We start from the raw sequence: 22,246 nt of genomic DNA on the forward strand, positions 1-22,246 counted from the left end.
GAATGCTTCAGTGCTTCCACCAGAAAGGAAGGTTGTTTCAGGTGGCTGAAGCAGGCAAAGCAAAAAAAGCTCTAGCTGTAATTTTTCAGTATCCTGCAGCTATTGAAGTGATGGCAGCATGATGCAGGGTAGGGGCAAAGGAGAAGCGTTTTGAATGGCTGGAGAGGGCAAGGACTCCTGGGGTCTGTCCTGCATGCTCTTCCCAACTCTGTGCCACTGTGGCTAGTTTTCTTATGCTGAAACACCTAAAAGAGGCTTCAGGTTTGGAGCTTTAGTGGAAAATTCTTGAAGATCTCCTGTCCCTAGATCTTAGCTGGGCACTCTGTCCTCCCTACCACCTCTGGTCATGTCAGGTTTGCCAAGGGTAAAACAGAGATTTAAAGGCATCCACCTGCCAGGGACTTAAGAATTTATTGAAGTTCCTGAAGTGGTTTGAAAAGCCTGGATAAAATCACTGTGGAAGAAAATGTGTTACAATGCCAGCCAAGTCATAAATCAGGGCCATCCTTGATACAAATGACTCCTCAGATGAGGCTGACAAAGGAGGGGAGGGCAATGCTGGGAATTTGCTCAGCAGTCCCATGTCCCAGTGCATCCACCCCTCTGGGGACCAGCTCAGGTACTGATGGTGCTTGGAGCAAACCTGTTGTCTATGCAGACACCCCACAGCTGTGCATCAGGGGCTAGAATGCCACCAGGACTAATGGAAGTGTTGCCACTCCCTAATTAACTCCCTAATAAAGCCTGTTCACCCACAAGACAGCTGCTGTCAGGCTGGAATCAGTGGCCTTAAGCACCATTTCAAGAAGAGATTGGTCACGAGCACTACTGAAAGCGGTAAAATGTCCCAGCACAGCACACATGACGGTCTGCATCAGGCTGGGGCTCAGAGCAGCACAGTCAAAAGTCATACACAAAGTGCATTAAAATGCAGCTTTACTTAGAGGGAACTGTGGCCAGCAGGTCAAGGCAGTTGATTCTGCTGCTCTACTCCACTGTGATGAGATCTCACCTGCAGTTCTGCATCTAGCACTGAAGTCCTTAGTACAGGAAGAACACGGACCTGTTGGAGCAGGTCCTGAGAAGGCCACAAAAATGATCATGGAGCTGAAACACCTCTCCTGTGAAGAAGAGCTGAGAGAGATGATGTTCAGCCTGGAGAGGAGAAGGCTCCAGGAAGACCTTATTGCAGCTTTTCAACACTTAAAGGGGGCCTACATGAAAGATGGGAACAGTCTTCAGCAGGGCCTGTTGTGACAGGGCAAAGGGTTATGGTTTCATACATAGAATACATACATAGAATATATACATAGAATAAACCAGGTTGGAAGAGACCTTCAAGATCACCGCGTCCAACCCATCAACCAATCCAACACCACCTAAACAACTAACTCACGGCACCAAGTACCCCATCAAGTCTTCTCCTGAAAACCTCCAGTGATGGCGACTCCACCACCTCCCCAGGCAGCCCATTCCAATGGGCAATCACTCTTTCTGTAGAGAACTTCTTCCTAACATCCAGCCTGAACCTCCCCTGGCACAGCCTGAGACTGTGTCCTCTTGTTCTGGTACTGGCCGCCTGGGAGAAGAGACCAACATCTGTCTGTCTACAACCTCCCTTCAGGTAGTTGTAGAGAGCAATAAGGTCACCCCTGAGTCTCCTCTTCTCCAGGCTAAGCAACCCCAGCTCCCTCAGCCTCTCCTCATAGGGCTTATGTTCCAAGCCCCTCACCAACTTTGTTGCTCTTCTCTGGACTCGTTCCAGCAAGTCAACCTCCTTCCTAACAAACATCCTTCCTTCAAACTAGAAGAGGTGAGATTTAGACGAGATACAAGAAGATGCTTTTTACACTGAGGGTGGTGAAATGCTAGCACAGGTTGCCCAGAGAAGTAGTAGATTTCTCATCCCTGGAAGCATTCAAGGTCAGGCTGGGTGGGGCTCTAAGCAGCCTAATCTAGTTGAAGATGTCCCTGCTCAACGCAGCACATTGGACTAGATGACCTTTAAAGGTCTCTTCCAACCTGAAGCACTCTGCAATTCCATAATTCTAGGAACTGTGAACTCTACAACAAACCTGCTTGCCAATCCCAGCCTCTTCCCTCTGGCATTTTAGAGCTGGAGCCCTGGATGCTCCAGCATCTCTCTCTCCTGGGTATTATTGGGTTTATGTCTCTTGTCTCCAGATCCCTGGTGCAGAGGTGCAGGAGCTCAAGGCTGGACTGGGGGCCCCAGTTCTCTGCTTGCTGCCCTGCCTCTGGCAGCACAGGCAGCCCTTTTCCAGGGTTTGGAAAGGCTTCACATGCAAGCTCCTCTAAACCCCCTAAATCAGGCTGCTATGGAGTGCAGGACACACAGCACACAGCAGGATCAGGCCCTGTTTACCTCCTTCCCCCTCCCCAGCTCTCTGCTTGAGCAATAACCTATTTTCTTCCTTGGCAGAAAGAACATCTTGGATTACCTTGCTGCAAATGAGAGGTTTCAGTCATGATACCAGATGAGCTGCAGGTAAGCAGTGGGTTTAATGTCAGCTTTTTTGGCAGCTGCTTTATTCCCTCTCACAAACAAGCCATCTTTGTGTGGAAGTTTATTTTCCTTTTTAGCCACAGCATTTGTCAACACAGCTTCCCAATAATCCTCTCTGTGCTGATAAAGGTGAGCTGGCAGCCAAACCAGATCCTTCACCTCGAGGCTAAAACCAGCCTGCCCACTCCAAACCCAGCAGCTGGTTCATTCAGGCATTCTACCCTCTATTGCAGCCTGCTGCCACCAAGGAGAAGGGCACAAATTGTGCCCACATGATGGATCCTAAATCCCACAGTGACCCTCAATCAGCCTTAACACCATCCTAGCAAGCACCATGCCATTAAGGCACAGGCATCCAAACCCCAGCCCCAGGAGGGTCTGGGGTGGCTTAGTGCCTTTCTGCCCTCCTTAGGAAATCTGTGATCTCATCCACAAACTGTAGTCCAGGGTATAGGGAGGGAAAGAGAAACTTCAAACCACTTTGGCTGCCTCTGTCCTTCACACATTCATTCTCTTCTTGGCCTCACAAGGTTTCAGACCAATGTATCTACATAGCCTTTGACTTTATATTAATAAAATAACCACAAATCCCTTTAGATCAAAGCCTGACATAGGCCAGGCTGCACACCCTGTGGGTTGGCAGGATGGGACCCTGCCCAAGGATCTACACTGCCAGCAAAGGTAGGACAAGGGGCTGGCTGCACCAAGCAGAGCAGCACTCACCTTCTCAGCCTCGCACCCAGCTGCTCCCCTTCCATGCCTTCAAGCCTCCTGGTTTGGAAGACTAACTTGCAGCCTCATTTACTGCTTCATTTCTGCTCATTTGCACTATCCCACCCCCCAGCAACATCACGAACCTCTCCAGCAATGTGAAGGCAACCTGAGCTGAAATGCCTTTGCTGCTGAGCTGAATAGCACCAGGGCTCGTTTTACTGCTTAGAAATCTTGACAGAATCAAGCAGGTCAAGGAATAATAAGGTCAAGGAATAATAAGGAATAACTGTGTCCAGTTCTGGGCTCCTCAGTTTAAGAAGGACATCGAGACACTTGAACGTGTCCAGAGAAGGGCAACAAGGCTGGGGAGAGGCCTTGAGCACAGCCCTGTGAGGAGAGGCTGAGGGAGCTGGGATTGCTTAGCCTGGAGAAGAGGAGGCTCAGGGGTGACCTCATTGCCCTCTACAACTACCTGAAAGGTGGTTGTAGCCAGGAGGGGGTTGGTCTCTTCTCCCAGGCAACCAGCACCAGAACAAGAGGACACAGTCTCAAGCTGTGCCAGGGAAGGTTTAGACTCGAGGTGAGGAAAAAGTTCTTCACCAAGCGAGTCGTTTGCCATTGGAATGTGCTGCCCAGGGAGGTGGTGGAGTCGCCATCCCTGGAGGTGTTCAAGGGGAGATTGGACGTGGCACTTGGTGCCATGGTCTAGTTGTGAGGTCTGTTGGGACAGGTTGGACTTGATGATCCTTGGGGTCTCTTCCAACCTTGGTTATACTGTGAGATTGTAATCCACTAAAAAAATTTGTACCAGAGGTGCTGGGTAACTAGATACCACACTGGCCTAAATGTATACATCCAGTGACAAACCCTAATGGAAAACAAAAGGAAAGGACCCTGCACAGCGTGAATTGGCTGCCACATGGTTGGGCTCCTGGTAAGCAGTCACTTTGTGCAAGAGCAGCTCTGTCCCTCACACCTGCACAGCAATGCTGTATGGGTTTAGACAACCTGCACTGGCATCAGGAAGTTTGGTTGGTTTTTTTTTTCCCCCGGCTTGTGGCTTTTAAACCTCAGCAGTGCTAAAACGTGCTGTGGGCTTGCAGGGAACACGTGCAGCCCATGGAGTGAACTGCAGCCCAAACAGCTGGGGCTCCCTGTCCTCCTCATAATAAATTCCTCCTGGCCGGTGTTTCAGGGGATTGCTAGGATTTGAAGAGAGAGGAGGCGAGCTGGAAGCGTGACAGGCTCCAGGTTTATCCTTGAAAGCCCCCGTGCTGCAGAGCCTGGGGCTGCATTTGGCAGCCTGCCCGAGGGGAGATGTGGCGGAGGCTGCCTCGTGCTGTAGGAACTCAGCAACCCTGCCAGCCGGAGAGAAGCCTCCCTCTTAACAATGCATAGAGCAGGCCAAAAGCTGAACACCTTCCCAGGCAGGAGGTGAAGCAAATGCTCAAAATAACTTAAACTAAGTCCTTGGTGCGCTCCTGGCTAGAAAGTGGCTGTGTCAGAGCTCTCCCAACGTGTGCCTGGCCCACCTGGGAGAGCAGGCTGCTGAGCAAAGTCGTGCCGCGCTTTCCAGCACCAGAGACGCAAAAAGCAGGTCACAGAGAACCCCATCCCAAAGTCAGCAGCAGAGCTGAGGGGAACCAGAAGTCCTGAGCTGTTTTGGAGTCATGCTAAATAATGAAGCAGAGAACTGAATAAATTAGCTCAGCATCTATTTAGGTCAGGCCTCTGCGTTTCTCCCAACCGCCTCCATGTGCCTCCTCCCCACAGCCATCAGCTGCTCTGCGCACACTGTGCCTGTGGATCTGCTTACTCCTTCCCAGCAGTGCACAGCTGAGCAGGTGTCACATCGACTGCACCATCCCCCCCCAGCTTTGGGAGCAGCAGGAGAGCTTCCTTTTCCATTACTGGGGCAAAATGTGTTCTGGAAAGTCACATTTAAGCCACAAGCATGGGCTGAGCACACACGGCTGCTCCCTTCCTGGCATTATCCCCTGCACACAGCCCTGCACAAAGCCACTGGGTCCTGCTTGATGGGCTTGCAGCTGGCCAGGAGCCACGTCACTCAGCTCTGCCTGCTCATCTGCTGCCAACCTGGCACAGCCTCAGAGTAGCCCTGGTCACCATCCAGCTATTTTCCATTCCCAGCTTCCAGCCACGGCAGCACCTCCACCGTTGCAAAGCATCCTTCCTGACCTCACAGGTGCCTCAGGCTCAGTTTCATGGCTGTAGTTGTCATTCGTTGACCTGGGGGACATCCAGACTGACTGACCAGGCTGATTGGCACAAGGGAATTGGCTTCTAAACCCCTAAGTTCCCCTCATATCTTTCCAATGCCACCAGAAAAAGGCAATCACCATACAAGTCATAGATAGAGATAAAGTGATGGAGATATAGATATAGCTGTATAGATACATATATATAGATATGGATAGATAGCTATAGCTATGGATATAGATATAGATATAGAGAGAGATAGATCATAGAATCATATAATCAATAAGGTTGGAAGAGACCTCAATGATCATCAAGTCCAACCTGTCACTCAAGACCTCATGACTACTAAACCATGGCACCAAGTGCCATATCCAGTCCCCTCTTGAACACCCCCAGGGATGTACAGATATAGAGATAAATACATAGTGAGATCTAGAGATAGCTATATAGAAATATACAGACATCTAAATATATAGATCTAGAGCTTTATTTACATGTTTCTCAAGCCTGGGAATGTTTTCCCTCTTTGATGTCCAGAACATCTCATGGTTTCCAACCATCAGCAAGCTGGACAAACACTCGCCAAAGAGGAATTTATCTGCATCAAGGGCTGCTTCATCTCAGCCCAGCTCCTGCACTGACAAAACTTAGAGGAAACACAATTGATGTGGTGCTCTCCAACCCTGCAGGTAGCTGGAGAAGGTCTCCAGTGATGAACCCAGTCAGAAGAAGCGGACAGGGTGTAGGCAATGGAAAATGAGATGTTACTAAGTTTGGCCAAGCTTAGCTGGCTCCTCGCAGGTCCCAGCCTGTGAGTCACTGGTACGTGGGCCACCAGCACGGCCTCCCCTCTGGAGGAAGGAGTGGAGGTGGAAAAATAACAAGAGGAAACCAGTTGTTAGTAGTGCCAGCCCTGGGGAGAGTGGGAGGAGGTGGCAGGCCTGGAGAGAAAGGTCAGGGCTGAATTGCAGGCTGCTGCCTGATTTTTCCTGCTGCCTTCATGGTGGGAAGCTATTTACAGGAACACACTCACGGAGCTTGTGCGGAGCGTCCAGGCTGATCTGAGGAATGGTCTCAGGGTAGGCAACGAAATCATCTGAGGGCATCCAGGAGTGATGATGTAGCTTATGGTTGTGGCCCCTGCTCACCCTTCTCTTCTGGTTGCTCCTCTGATTTCCGATGGGCTACGTTTGATTACCCCACAGAATGCAAAGCAAACCTCATAAAAGAAGACACACTTTGCAGCTGGACTCAGAAGAAACAAGTCCATCTCTCCAGTGTGGCTAAACACCAGTGCAAATACTTTGTTCCCCAGTCCCTGCCCCATCATAGTACTGATGCACACCTGCAGCTAACCCAGAGACTCCACTCTTGCTTTTTATGCTGATCCTTGGTGACAGTGGTGGCAGGGGGAAATTCAGACAACTAGTCTATGAGCCAGTGACCCTGTTGCTTGTCCAGAAACAGTGCACTGAAAACACTGCTTTGGAAAATAAAAGACTGCAGCTCTCCAGGCTCTACCAGTGCCCCAGCACTCCAAGAATCATTGAGTGGTAAAGGTTGGAAGGGACCTCTGGAGATCATCTAGTCCAACTGCTCTGCTAATGCAGGTACTCCTGGATCAGTTTGCACAGAAACTCATCCAGGTGGGTTTTGAAAGTCTCCAGAGAAGGACACTGCACAGTCTCCCTGGGAAGCCTGTTCCAGTGCTCTGGCACCCTTAAAATAGTTTGTCCTTAAGTTCAAGTGAAACCTCCTGTGTTCTAATTTGCACCTGCTGCCCCTTGTCCTGTCACTGGCTGCCCCTGAGAAGAGCCCAGTCTCATCCTCATGACTTCCACCTTTTAGACATTTACAAGCACAGATCAGAATCTTTCTCAGTCTTCTCTTTTCTCACAAGAGAGATGCTCCAGTCTTCTAATAATTATTGTGGCCTTATACTCTCTTGAACTGGGAAGCCCAGAACTGGACACAATACTCCAGGTGCAGCCTCACCAGGGCACTCGTAAGTGACAGTGCGCCCAGAGGAGCACACCGACCTTAGGTACCATTTCTATGCCCTTGCCATGAGCCCAGGAACACTTTCAGGGCTGTGCTATGCCAGCTCCCCATCCCATAGGGATACTGGTGGCTGTGGATCAGTACTTCTGCCTCCCTTTGCCTCGCAACAACTTCGGCACTCCTGAACCCTCCTATCTTACCACTACCACCAGTTGCCACTGGGTTTCCTCACTTCCTATTGCAAATGGACAGAGGCAGCTGTCTCCCTGCTGGCAGAGCAGCGCTTTCTGTAAGTGAAGCAGGATTTCTTCCTGTCTTTAAGAAAATGTAACAGACGTCAGGGCAAAAAAGCCACAGCCAGGTAGGCTGCCAGGTGAAGGGGGAAACTGCTGTGTGTCTGGCTGTTATTCCCTGGAGATGTCCCTTCTCCCTGATTGGGACCAGTGCTCCAACTTTGAGCCCGAGAGTGTGATCTGTTATGCTCAGGCTCCCTCTAGTGCCCCCATGTCCTGCTGCCTCTGCTTCTCCAGGCGGCTTCTCTGGAAGCGTGTTGGTCATTTGTCTCTGGGGACTATCCGCCACCGTCACTTCCAGCCAGCATCTCTAGCTTGGGCTTACAGCACAACCCAGCCCCGTTTGCCCACAAGCTGGGAACAGCCCCAAAACTGCCCCAAAGCCACCACATCCCAGCAATGCAGGGACCTCTCGAGGACCTGCCAGCTGGATTAACCATTCCTCCACTCGTTGGGGGACAGGAGGAAAACAAAAGTGGCATAAGCTGCTCTCTCTGATATGGGTGAGCCCTGCACACCATAGCTCCACTTCAGTGGTGTCTGCAGAGAGTGAGATGGAAGGGTGATGGGTGACAAGTGCCTGAGCTGCCCTGAGAGGAGACCAGGCTGGAAGTAGGCACCCTCCCTATGAGCCAGCTGGGATAGCCAAAAGTATCACTACACTGTCCCCACTGCTTGATATCTCTACAGGAAGGAGCAGCTTTTAGGGGTGTCCTGTAGCCCATGCCAAGCAAATTCAGATGGGGTTCTTCTAACAGCATCTGGAACTGATACCACTGATTTTGTCCAGCATGAAGGACACTGCAGAGGATGCCTGTATACCAGGGCACTGGAGAGCTAAGCTGTCACACTGTCCCCTACACCCTACATGAACACAGCCTTCTCATCTTATTCCTGTGGACCCAGGAAGGAAATTTCCCAATTGGGAATCTCTAAAACATGAGGGGAAAAGGCCCAGGCTGTTCTGCACTGTGGTAGAATGGAAAAATCCTGCCATCTTTTTATGACATTGCCTTTATTTTAAGATGAGAGGCACAAGTGAATTGCCTAAAATAATATAGACTGGAAGAAAAAAATAGCCTAGAAACCAAAGGCCTTGTACCAGTACCTGGGAGAGAGAAATGAACACTCCTGTCAGTGACTGGCTGCTTGCACAGCAATTACCTGCTCTGCCTCAAGTTCAGACACCTGTCAACCAGCTCTTCCTATTACAAGAAAATGGGGGAAAGTAGGCTATCCTTGAAATTGGAATGAAAAAAAAGTCAAGAAGTAAAAAGCTAATACAAGTTAATTTCTGTATTTGTTTTATTTTCAGCAAGACCTAAGTTGCAAAATGTATTTGGCTTTGCTTTCTTGGAGGGGGTTGGGGGGGGTTGTTTATTTGTTTTGTTTTCTCTTGTTTTGTTTTTCATTCTGGGCAGCTGTTATTAGCAAACTGTGGCATCTTTCAGCTGGAGTAAGAGTTCTCCACAAAACCCTCCTTGAGAGGGTGAGAGGCCTTGAGCACAAGCCCTACGAGGAGAGGCTGAGGGAGCTGGGATTGTTTAGCCTGGAGAAGAGGAGGCTCAGGGGAGACCTCATTGCTGTCTACAGCTATGTGAAGGGTTGTAGCCAGGAGGGGGTTTGGTCTCTTCTCCCAGGCAACCAGCACCAGAGGGCACAGTCTCAAGCTGTGCCAGGGGAGGTTTAGGCTCGAGGTGAGGAGAAAGTTCTTCACAGAGAGAGTTGTTAGCCATGGGAATGTGCTGCCCAGGGAGGTGGTGGAGTCCCCATCCCTGGAGGTGTTCAAGAGGGGATTGGACGTGGCACTTGGTGCCATGGTTTAGTCATGAGGTCTGTGGTGACAGGTTGGACTTGATGATCTTTGAGGTCTCTTCCAACCTGGGTGATTCTGTGATTCTGTGATATGCAAACTTCTGACCTTTTTTTTTTTTCATTCTTCCCACTGTAGTGAGTTGTGGTTCTAAACTAGTCAGGCATGGCTGTGGCCAGTTAATCCCAGCCCAGTGCAGAGAAAAAATCTGTCTTTCCTGATAACCCAAAGAGCTGAGCTCAGGGGAAGATAAAACTGAATCCCAGAGGCGTGTTTGCCTCCATTGCATTTCAGAAGGCAGAAAGAAATAGGCTGGCAGGGCTCCTTATCTTAGTGATGAGATTATGGAAACTGCTGATATTTTTTCACTCATATCTGAGCCTTCCTTTGTAGGCAGAAACAGAAGGGTTTCTTTTATTATTTCAGCTTTTTTTTCCCCAAGTTCTTTCAGTACCTCACTGCAATTATGGCTGTTGGAGTCTTCCACAGCTACTGCTGAGGCCACATGAGACAAGCAGTCAGAGAGGTGGAGATTACAGAAGCTGTGCTCCATGCCCAGTTGGTACAGAAGACTTCTAAGTCAAATCATTAAACTAAAACTGTGGCCATGCATTCAGTATAATATATTCAGAATAGTTTATAAGGCACTGCAGACCCCTGCAGGGTATCAGGTAATGAGAATGATCCAAGGCAGGATCAAGACCCATGCATACCACTGGATGATCAAGACCTCTGTGCCCTGATGCATTGCAGTTTCTCTAATGAAGTGTCACTGAGAACAGTTGGCCAGTTTGAAACCTACAATCATAGTTTTAGTGATTACAGACTTAATGAGTGCATGTTAGCTCAAGTGTCATCTATTCAGGGAGCTGTGCCCATTCAATAGGATAGTAATTACTGCAGCTGCAAAACAATTATGGAGGAAAAAAAAATACCACAGGTTACAATAAAATTCTCCCCCTCCCTTTGACAACAGTGGCTGTGGGCAAGCTGGGCCTTTGGTTCTCCTTTTCCCTTTCACACTTCCCCACGGGAGACATCCCAATCCATAACCACAAATGCCTCCCCACGGTGTCACTGCTGTCAGCTCCACAGCTAGCCCTCTGCAGAGGCACAGGCAGTGCTGGGGCTCTGTATCACAAATCATCCAGTGCTTAGGGTACCAGGAGCTCCTGTGAGGCTTGATTCCAGCCCTTGGCCACTGGCAGCTGGATCCACTCTCCTCCAGCTGTGCTGCCCGTGCCAGGAGTGCCTGGTCCTGCTGCCATCAAGGAAGAGTAGCCTTAGTGCTCTGGTTTGGGTGGCACTTCTGCAAAGCAGCTGCACCAGGGATAGACACAGCTTCATTTGCCCATCATAGTCATCATTTTAGCATCTGTCAGATAATAAAGTATCTAAGTCTTGGTCTGTGTATTTTGCAGGAGGGAGACTTTAAACTCGCAGGCCAGCATGGCCAGGCACAGCCAGACACAGCATGAAACCCTCCTGGACTGTGCTGTGTCTTAACCACAGCCAAGCTGGGCACTGGAGGCAGTGGGTGTTTGGGGGTCACCGAGGTGGCAGAGCCAAAGCTGCTGATGGTCAGGGTTTGAGAGCAAACCCAGCTGTTTGCAGCCTTTCTGCAGGGGCCTGTCTTCCACACAAATAAAAATGAGCTGTTTAATGAATCCATTGAGAAGAAAACATCCTCTCTGTAATTAAGAAAATCATGAAATGGTTTGGGTCAGAACGGACCTTAAAGACCATGTAGTTCCAAGGGCAGGGACACCTTCCATTAGAACAGGTTGCTCAATGCCCTGTCCAGCCTGGCCTTGAACACTTCCAGGGAGGGGAATGTTGTATGTGATTCTCTGCTTCTTTTGAGGGGCAGATTAATCTGTTACACACCTGGGCAGATTGTATATCACAGTATCACAGTATAACTAAGGTTGGAAGAGACCCCAAGGATCATCAAGTCCAACCTGTCCCAACAGACCTCACAACTAGACCATGGCACCAAGTGCCACGTCCAATCTCCCCTTGAACACCTCCAGGGACAGCGACTCCACCACCTCCCTGGGCAGCACATTCCAATGGTGAGCGACTCGCTCAGTGAAGAACTTTTTCCTCACCTCGAGTCTAAACCTCCCCTGGCACAGCTTGAGACCACCTTAATATACTTTGTCCTTATAATACATCATAGTGTTTTTTACAGTACTGGCTTTTCATCATCGCTTCTCTGGAGCTGCATTAGGATGGAAGATTATACCAACCACCAATACACAAAAGCCAAGCATCTGAAGCAGTCTGTTCCTTCAATTGCAGCGCTGCCTCAACAAACACCAAGCAAGCTTCTGTAGGCTGCTTGCATTTCCCCAGGGTGGCACGCACTGCTGGATACGTCGTATCCACATCCCGCGGGCAGGGGCTGAAGCCCCCCATGTCCCGCGAGCAGGCCGTGCCCCCCAGCGCAGCGGTCACCCCGGATCTCCCCGCCGCGGCACCCCGCTGGAGCCGCAGGGCCCGCGAGAAGCCGTGTTTGTTGCCGGGGGAGCGCGTTGGTGGGGGGACCGGTGTCGCTGAAGCACCCTCCACGTCTCTGGGTTCGGGCGCTGTGCGACCCTGTTGCTGCAGGTCCCTCTCCGCGCACGGGTCCGGGGCAGGAGGGCTCCGCAGCCGCCGGGGCCAAAGCCAGGGGCGGCAGAGACCGGCGGTACAGGGAGGGGAGCGGCCAGGCTGCCGGCCGGCCGGAACTTGCTGGCTGGCGGCGCCTGTTGCACACCGGTGCGACGCGGGGTTCCGGTCCGTGACCCCATTTCCCAGCAGCCCCCGCGCCTCGCCCTTCTCTTCCGGCCCGGTGGCAGCGGTGAGTGTGTCTCTGAGCAATCCGCTTCCATCCGTGCTCCGGCGGGGATCCCCCCGGGCTGGGAGGGGGCGAGACAAAGCCTGGGGCTGTTGTGGGCCGCAGGGGCGGGAGACCGAGGGTTCGGGGCCTGTACGGCGGCCACTCGTAGCGGGAGAGCCGCAGAAGGCTTTGGGTGGGAAGTTGCGGCGTCGCTCCCTGTCCCTCGCAGACTCAGGGGTGTCTCTTTCTCCCACAGGTACAACCATGGCCAAGTCCAAGAACCACACCACGCACAACCAGTGTAAGCCGGGCTCGGCGTCCTGCGCTGATGCGGGGCATGGGCGGCTCCGGGAGGAGGTGGGATGGGGCCGCGCCGATTGAGGTGGCCCAGGGCTGCCTTCCGCGGAGAGGTTTTCACCGGCTGCTTCGGGCTGCACAGTTACGGCAGCTGAGTCTTCTTTCTGCTTTGCGGCGAGAGGAGCTCCCCAGGGAAGGAGGCAGTGGCACGGTAGAGGTTGATGGCGTGTGTAATGAAAAGGGCTCAGCACCAGGCGGGGCTTGTTTAAATTCAATGTAAAAAATAATCTGTAAAGACAGGAAAAACATATTTGAGATGTTACTGAGCAGCGTTCAGGCTGTGATGATTTGCTAGCCACAGATGACTGCAAGGGGGGAATAGTTTTCATTTAGGGCTGAGGTTTTTTCCTGATAGTGCTGTAAGTTAGGAGAGTTTTGTGAGTAGGTTCTGCTTGGTCTTAACCAGTGAAGGCTGGTGCCCTTCAGCACTGAATACAGGAGGTTGAACTTCTTCATGACTGAGATGTTTTGTCATGCTAGTGGTATATTAGTAATGAGGAACCTTAAATCTGGGGATGAGCACCTGTGGTGCCAAGAGCAGAGTGTGCAGAGAATTGAGAAGTGCTTTTAGTTTGCTTAAGAAGGGTTACAAATTGTTCTATTCTACTTCATTTTAGAGTAGAATTAACCAGGCTGGAAAAGGCCTTTGAGATCAAGTCCAACCTATCATCCAACATGGCACCAAGCACCCCATCCAGTCTCTTCCTAAACACCTCCAGTGATGGTGACTCCACCACCTCCCTGGGCAGCACATTCCCATGGGCAATCACTCTTTCTGTGAAGAACTTCTTCCTAACATCCAGCCTAAACCTCCCCTGGCACAGCTTGAGACTGTGTCCTCTTGTTCTGGTGCTGGCCATCTGGGAGAAGAGACCAACCCCCACCTGGCTACACCCTCCCTTCAGGGTCAGCTGTGCTGACAAGGTTGCTAATGCAGCTATTTAATAGTAGCAGAACTTGTAATGGAAATTGTTTTGTTGTCTTCCCCACAGCCCGGAAATGGCACAGAAATGGCATCAAGAAGCCCAGATCCCATAGATACGAATCTCTCAAAGGGGTGAGTATTTCTGCTGAGCTTCCCAGGCTGAGCCATTGAGGCTTCACTGTAAACAATTTAAACAAACAAAAAACACTGTTCTTTGTAATCTTTATTTTTGACTGGCACACCCTTTGCAGGCAAGGGCTTGTGTTTCAGATGGTTAGAATAGAATTAACCAGGTTGGAAAAGACCTTCGGGACCAACCTATCACCCAACACCATCTAATCAACTAAACCATGGTACTAAGTGCCCCATCCATTCTCTTCCTAAACACCTCCTGTGATGGTGACTCCACCACCTCCCTGGGCAGCACATATCAATAGGCAATCTCTGTGAAGAATTTCTTCCTAACACCCATCCTAAACTTCCCCTGGTACAGCTTGAGACTGTGTCCTCTTGTTCTGGTGCTGGTTGCCTGGGAGAAGAGACCAAGCCCCACCTGGCTACAGCCTCCCTTCAGGTAGTTGTAGACAGCAATAAGGTCTCTCCTGAGCCTCCTCCAGGCTAAGCAACCCCAGCTCCCTCAGCCTCTCCTCCCAGGGCTGTGCTCCAAACCCCTCCCCAGCTTTGTTGCCCTTCTCTGGACACATTCCAACAACCCCATGCAGTGCTACAGGCTGGGGTCAGAGTGGCTGGAGAGCAGTCAGGTGGAGAGGGACCTGGGGGTGCTGGTTGATGGTAGGCTGAACATGAGCCTGCAGTGTGCCCAGGCAGCCAGGAGGGCCAATGGCATCCTGGCCTGCATCAGGAACAGTGTGGCCAGCAGGAGCAGGGAGGTCATTCTGCCCCTGTACACTGCACTGGCTAGGCCACACCTTGAGTACTGTGTCCAGTTCTGGGCCCCTCAGTTTAGGAAGAAGGTTGACTTGCTGGAACAAGTCCAGAGAAGAGCAACAAAGCTGGGGAGGGGTTTGGAACACAGCCCTATGAGGAGAGATTGAGGGAGCTGGGGTTGCTTAGCCTGGAGAGGAGGAGACTCAGGGGTGACCTTATTACTCTCTACAACTACCTGAAGGGAGGTTGTAGTCAGACACAGGTTGGTCTCTTCTCCCAGGCAACCAGAACAAGAGGACACAGTCTCAGGCTGCGTCAGGGGAGGTTTAGGCTGGAGGTTAGGAGGAAGTTTTACACAGAGAGTGATTGCCCACTGGGATGGGCTGCCTGGGGAGGTGGTGGGGTCGCTGTCGCTGGGGGTGTTCAGGGCGAGGCTTGACAGGATGCTTGGTTGTATGGTTTAGTTGATTGGGTAGTGTTGGATGATAGGTTGGACACGATGATCTCGAAGGTCTCTTCCAACCTGGTTTATTCTATTCTGTTCTAACTCAACATCTTTCCTAAACTGAGAGGCCCAGAACTGGACACAGGACTCAAGGTGTGGCCTAACCAGTGCTGAGTACAGGGCCAGAATGACCTCCCTGCTCCTGCTGGCCACACTGTTCCTGTAATGGGCCAGGATGCCATTGGCCTCCTTGGCCACCTGGGCACACTGCTGGCTCATGTTCAACCAGTACCCCAAGGTCCCTTTCTGCCTGGCCGTTCTCCAGCTGCTCTGACCCCAGCCTGTCGCACTGCATGGGGTTGTTGTGGCCAATATGTAGAACCTGGCACTTAGATGTGTTAAATCTCATGCCCTTGGACACTGCCCATCTGTCCAGCCAGGCAAGGTCTGTTGTGACATGGAAATGAAATCTGTTTTGTTCACAGCTTTGCTTGGTTTGGTCTTCATTGCTGAGATTTGGGGGTTGGTTGTTTGTGGAAATCAAGGAAAACAGCTAGTTAAAGGGTGGTTACAAGTAGCTAGAGTAATTTTGTTAAGAACTCAGGATAAAATAGCTGAATTTGTCTCAGGCAGTGTTTGGGAATAATTGGAACAATCTGGAGATACATGTCTTTAGGTGTGTTCCTTCTACAGCGTGGCTTGTTTTTTCCCCCCTTGTTTCTGTAGGTTGATCCCAAGTTTCTGAGGAACATGAGATTTGCAAAGAAACACAACAAAAAGGGGCTGAAGAAGATGCAGGCCAACAATGCCAAGCAGGCTGCTCAGCAGAAAAAGGACTGACGTGGTGCAAGACAGGAGCAGCAGTTTTCCTTTTGGCATGTGTGTTACAAGGTTTTTGTAATAATAAAACTGGGTGTAACAAAGTCTTTGCTTCCTGGATTTGAGGAGAATGCTCCAGAAGCCTGGTTGGGCTGTAGTTTAGATGCCAGTCATGCATCAAGCCTGCATGTAGTGACCAATGTTGTGGGTTTATTTCCTGATGGATGGAACAAGCTGGAGCTGTGGAGAGCTTTAGTGTTAATACTGCCAGCCTCCCCATGCACAAAGTAAAACAGCTGCTCCCTCAGTGCTGCTCTGCTCCCATTGTTGGGACAGGTCATAAGTATCCAGTAGTTCAAAGTCTGTTCTCAAGTCACAGGGTTATCAGGCATTGGAACAGGTTGTCCAGGGATGTGGTTTAGTGGTGGCAGTAGTAGTGGGATTGTGAGCTCTGGGTGAGTGGTTGGACTGATTTCAAAGGTCTCTTCCAACCTCAGCAGTTGTATGACTTTCTGCTTCTTGAATGAAATGGTTATTGAGTGAAACTAAACAAGAAACGGCTTGCTTGTACAAACTGAATGCCTGATAACCCTGATACAGTTAATGCCTGATAACCCTGATACAGTTAATGCCTGATAACCCTGGTACAGTTATGGAATAACTCAAAAACAGACTTTGAATTACTGATTACTTATGACCTGTCCCAACAATCAGCAGAGCAGCACTGAGGGAGCAGCTGTTTTACTTTGTGCATGCAGAGGCTGACAGTATGAACACAAAACCTCTCCACAGGTCCAGTTGGTTCAATCTACCAGCAAATAAAACCACACATTGGTGACTACATGCAGGCTTGACAGTGTTCAGGTAACATTTATCATGGCATGCATGTGCAGAGTTCTGACCTCTGTGTTTATGATCATCCCTTGTGCTGTTACAGCAAGTCAGGTTCTGCTCTGCTGTGGAGGTAAGCTGGGTAGAGCTGTAGAAGGCCTGAAGAGTGGGAGCACACTTGAGTGCTGGCTGTGGTGTTGGAGGTCGTAGCAGTTTGTGTTAGAAGTGTGTTGAAGTTGTTAATGGAGCTACCATGGGGATGTGTAAGGTTCTAGGCCACACTTTTCCTGGTTGCTGGGTTTTGGTGGAGGAGTTCTGTTGTAGTAACAAAAAATTCACCAGCTTGACAAAAAGTGCTGACTGGTCAAGTCATAGAATGAGAGAGTGGTAGGGGTGGGAAGGGACCTACAGAGATCAAATCCAACCCTGAGGTCCCAGAGTAACGTTCAAAAGCTGAAGGAGGTGCTGTGGCACAGGGTTTGTAACTGCTGTCCTGTGGATCAGAAAAGGGCTTTGCTCTCAGAGGCCCTGGTTCAGGAGGTACTTTTTTATTGGGGAAATGAGTCACCTGCTACCGAAGTTGCAGTTCCAGCACTTGTCCACCCGATGGTGTAAATCCCTGGGTTGGCACAAGGGCTGGACGTTGAGAAGTGTCTTCTGGCTGCAGCAGAGCAGCAAAACACCTGCTGCATGAAAAACTGAACGTGTTTCAGCTGATGCATCCAACTGATGTAATTGGGTTTATCTTTTTAATGGTTTCTCCAGTTACCCAAATACAATCTTTTGGTAACAAGGTCAATACTTCGAATTTATTGTGGGTTGCCTTCAAAAGTTTTCCCAGTTCCCACTTTTTTTAAGTGTGTGAGAGTGATGGAAAAACTACCACTCAGCCCTAACAGAATCACCAAGGTTGGAAGGGACCTCAAAAGATTATCAAGACCAACCAAGCAGTATAAGCTCAGTCATAAAAACTAAACTCTGTTTTCAGTTAATAGTTGCTAACTTCATACTTGGGAATCAAGGGCTTTTGAAGTCTGCAAGCCTCAGCTGTCTGATTTCCTTCTGTGTCCATCTCTTGGACTGCTGTGGAGGTTGACATTTGTCAGCTAAAAGAACATAACTGCTGTGTGAGAGCAGTGTGCTGGTCTGGAGGAATGCTGAGCTGGAGAGAGTCACAGGGCTTCTACCACCAGGTAGAATCTGCTAAGTACGAAAGACACAAAGGTTGTCTGGTCCCTGCTGCCTTCAGGTATGTCAGAAGGTCAGCTGGTGAGAGGTTCCTTGTGTTAATCCTCCCTGGAGAAGGTTTCTTTCAGGCAAGTGATAGGTCACCCAGAGACATACACAGTGCTTGGATCCTGCTGGCCTCGGCGGTGCCTGGAGGTATGGCAGTTCTCAAGCTGTGTGGCCAATGCCTGCCATACCCTAGTGAGTTTGGCTGCAAAGGTAAGACTGTAGCTGTGGCTCAGGTTAGTATGCACCTCAGCTACTGGCCCAGAGCTGCCTGGCAGCCCCCTGTAGCCTTTGCCAGGGCTGGCAGAGAGACCTAGCACAGAGATGTGTTCCCTTGGGTTGCTGCTGGCACTGGAGGAGACAGTAGCTGCTCCAGCTGTCTTAAGGTCAGTCCATGGCAGCTGTGTCTAGACACGAGTGAAAAAGTCTCTGAAGAGAGGACTTGGTGTTTGTCAGCCTATACCTTCACCTGTGTGCCTGCAAATCACCTCAGGTTTATGTTCTGCATTTTAAATCCCTAGCACTAAGACTTTTTCATCTCTAACCCCAGAGCACTTGTGTGAGTAGCTCACCCACAGGATGTGGTTTGAGGGGAGAGAGACAAGGGTCAGGCTGAGAAAAGGATGTTGGCATGTCAACGAGAAGCAGAGAGGAAGATTTTGGGCTTCCTGTGGCTCCCCCAGGCAGCTCCCCCAGGCCTGCCTTCAGAAGCCGCTTTTCATCTGGCTGCCCTTCATGCTGCCCTTCAGAGGGACAGCTTCCCAAATATGGGCTTGCTGACTTTCTGACCAAAATAGCGTCTGCGTGACAAAATGCAGCGGGGAGGAACGTAACCTTAATCCAGGCATCATTGTGTGGCAAGAGACAGGAATCTGGTGAGCTTCCACAGCAGCTCGGTGTCAGGTTTGTTGTCTGCTCCCTGTACACGTGGTGGTCCTGCTGGACACTGCCTGCATTCAGCTGAACACCTACAGTGTTTTCTAACCCTGTGACAGCTCAGTCTGTAATTTCCCTCCTTGTAGAGGTTGTCGCAGCCTACAGAATCAACCAGGTTGGAAGAGACCTCCAAGATCATCAAGTCCAACTGATCACCCAACCCTAACTAATCAATTAGACCATGACACTAAGTGCCTCATCCAGTCTCAAACACCTCCAGGGATGTTCACTCCACCACCTCCCTGGGCAGCCTATTCCCATGGGCAATCTCTGTGAAGAACTTTTCTGAGATCAAGCTTAAACTTCCCCCCTGCACAGCTTGAGACTGTTCTCTTGTTCTGCTGCTGGTCTCCTGGGAGAAGAGACCAGCCCCCACCTGGCTACAACCTCCCTTCAGGGAGTTGTAGAGTGCAGGAGAGAGTATGTGCTGACATGGCCTCATGGTGGGTCATCATCTTGTGATTTGTTGGTCAAGGGAGGCTGAAGATCTTTTTTTGGGAGGATTACTCATGCAGAGCCCAGGAGACAGACCTGGCAGCTGTGGCCCACTTGAAACTATTCCCATTATGCAGAGCTCTGTCAGCTCTGACATGTCAAAACTTCAAACCTCTTAGGAGTAAGCCTTTGGTATTGTGCAGGATGCCAGTGAGCTTGAGAGTCTCTTCTGCTCAGCTACTGCTGAGCAGCAGACTGCACATTTCATGCTTGCTGCTGCTGTACGTCATACTTGCTGCAGGTGGTTTCTCCTCCTGGCACTGAAGAGGGCTGGGCATCAAGTTCCAGTTTGGCTTCTGTTTTCCTCTTTGGTTAAAAAAATATAAACAGGGAGCAAAGGGCATGTAACCAAACACTGAACCAGCTCCTCTGGCAAAGCTGAGCCATCACCCTGAGAGCCAAGAGCTGGGGAGGAGGTTGGAGCACTGAAACACCCTGATGGGACAGAGTATTCACTGGGAACATCCACGTTCACAGTGGACATGAAAAGCAGGGCTGGGTGCATGGTGCTCTGTCCCCCTTTGCCACCTCTGTGTGGTCAAGCAAAAAGCAGCAAACAGAACCCGAGCTCTGCTTTGCCCAGGTTTCAAGGCTGTTGCAGCTGTTTCTACACAGCTGGGGTCTTGTGCAGTGAAATAACAGAATGCCAGGCGTTGGAAGGGACCTCCACAGATCATCCAAGTCCAATCCCCCTGCCAAAGCAGGATCACTTGGGGCAGGTCACACAGGAACACATCCAGGTGGGTTTTGAAAGGCTCCAGAGAGACTCTGCAACCTCTCCAGGCAGCCTGCTCCAGTGCTCTGTCACCCTCATTGTAGAGAAGTGTCTCCTTGTGTTGAGGTGGAACCTCCTGTGTTCTAGCTTGTACCCATTGCTCCTTGTCCTATGACTGAGCACCACCAAAAAGAGCATGGCACCTTCATTTTGACTCCTACCCCTCAGATAGAGACATGGGTAAGGTCCCCTCTCAGCCTTCTCATGACTAAACAGCCCCAGCTCTCATAGTCTTTCTTCACAGGAGAGATGTTCAAGCTCCACGATCATCCTTGTAGCTCTTTGTTGGACTCTCTCCAGCAGATCCCTCTCTCAAGTGGTTGATGAACCTTAGCTCACATTCTATTGCTGCTGCCATCCTGGCAGCATGTGACTGGATGTAAGCTGCAGAAGTTCTGTTAGGAAGTTGTGTGTAAAATGTCCTCAGGTCTTCCTGCTGTCATTCAGTTCACAGCAAAGTTTTACTGACAGTTGAAGAGAGGCATCAGATATGCTTGGCAAGATGCAAACCAGGGCAGGAATTAAATCCACTCTCAGTGAAAGCAAGGAGATCAAATGGCTGAGAACTGGCTCTGTCTGGTGGCATGGGCTGCTGTCACCTGCCAGCACAGCTCCTGTCTCAGTTGGGAGAGTTAGAATGGAACAGAACTGACCAGGGTGGAAGAGACCTTTGAGATCATCGAGTCCAACCTATCATCCAACACCGTCTAATCAACTAAACCATGGCACCAAGCACCCCATCAAGTCTCTTCCTAAACACCTCCAGTGATGGGGACTTCACCACCTTTCTGAGCAGCACATTCCAATGACCAATCTCTCTTTCTATGAAGAACTTCTTCCTAACACCCATCCTAAACCTCCCCTGGCACAGCTTGAGACTGTGTCCTCTTGTTCTGGTGCTGGTTGCCTGGGAGAAGAGACCAACCCCCACCTGGCTACAACCTCCCTTCAGGGAGTTGCAGACAGCAATAAGGTCTCTCCTGAGCCTCCTCTTCTCCAGGCTAAGCAACCCCAGCTCCCTCAGCCTCTCCTCACAGGGCTGTGCTCCAAATCCCTCCCCAGCTTTGTTGCCCTTCTCTGGACACCTTCCAGCAAGTCAACCTCCTTCCTAAACTGAGGGGCCCAGAACTGGACACAGTACTCGAGGTGCGGCCTAACCAGTGCAGTGTACAGGGGCAGAATGACCTCCCTGCTCCTGCTGGCCACACTGTTCCTGACGCAGGCCAGGATGCCATTGGCCCTCTTGGCTGCCTGGGCACACTGCTGGCTCATGTTCAGCCTACTATTAGAGCACATAGCTTTCAGGACTGCTGTAGAGAGTGGGAAATGGCTTTTTGCCTGTGCTGTTTGTTCAAATGGTTGTTTCAGTGACTTGGGTTTTGTCTCCAGGCAGTGCACATGGACATGTGTCAGGCTGCTTAAGGCTTTGAGCATTAGAAGTTCACCTCACATGCAGGGAAAAGTGCACATTGGTTTGGAGTTCCATGGGTACAGGAGGAGGCTCCTAGGAGACCTTATTGCTGTCTATAACTCCCTGAAGGGAGGTTGTAGCCAGGTGGGGGTTGGTCTCTTCTCCCAGGCAACCAGCACCAGAACAAGAGGACACAGTCTCAAGCTGCACCAGGGGAGGTTTAGGCTGGATGTTAGGAAGAAGTTCTTCATAGAGAGAGAGTGGCCATTGGAATGTGCTGCCCAGGGAGGTGGTGGAGTCCCCATCACAGGAGGTGTTTAGGAAGAGGCTGGATGGGGTGCTTAGCACCACGGGTTTGTTGATTAGATGGTGCTGGATGATAGGTTGGTCTCCCTGATCTTGAAGGTCTTTTCCATCCTGGTCCTTTCCTTTCCTGTTTCTTTTCCTTTGCTTTTCTGTGATTTTCATTGACCATGAGGCAGGCACATCTCCCCTGTGGAGGCTTCAACCAGGCTGCTGATGTACTGGTTGCTGTATTTTCAGCCATCTAACCCCCTTGACAGCGTGTCATGTCACATGCCTAAAGCAGCTGTTGCTGTGCTGTAGCCAACAGTGAAACCCATCCACAGCAGTCTGCCCTGCAGCATTTGCTGTCTCCCCCTGAGAGGACAGTCAGGGTCTTAAGACAAACAGGTTCTAAAGCAGCTTTTCTGACTCCTGCTGACCTGCTGGCACCTCTGGC

The 22,246-nt window shown here is 50.5% G+C and overlaps 1 protein-coding gene across 1 annotated transcript; it reads left to right on the top strand.

Moving 5' to 3' along the window:
- The first annotated feature begins 11,984 nt into the window (after window positions 1-11,984).
- LOC104305432 (translation initiation factor IF-2) lies at window positions 11,985-15,967 on the top strand. Its single transcript, XM_054178244.1, has 5 exons — window positions 11,985-12,105; window positions 12,208-12,410; window positions 12,646-12,690; window positions 13,739-13,803; window positions 15,731-15,967. Exons 1-5 carry the CDS (start codon window positions 11,985-11,987, stop codon window positions 15,747-15,749), a joined length of 453 nt encoding a protein of 150 aa, XP_054034219.1. The 3' UTR covers window positions 15,750-15,967.
- Window positions 15,968-22,246: the final 6,279 nt, after the last annotated feature.

The sequence above is a fragment of the Dryobates pubescens genome, chromosome 1 (assembly GCF_014839835.1).
Source record: "Dryobates pubescens isolate bDryPub1 chromosome 1, bDryPub1.pri, whole genome shotgun sequence".
Lineage (NCBI taxonomy): Eukaryota > Metazoa > Chordata > Aves > Piciformes > Picidae > Dryobates > Dryobates pubescens.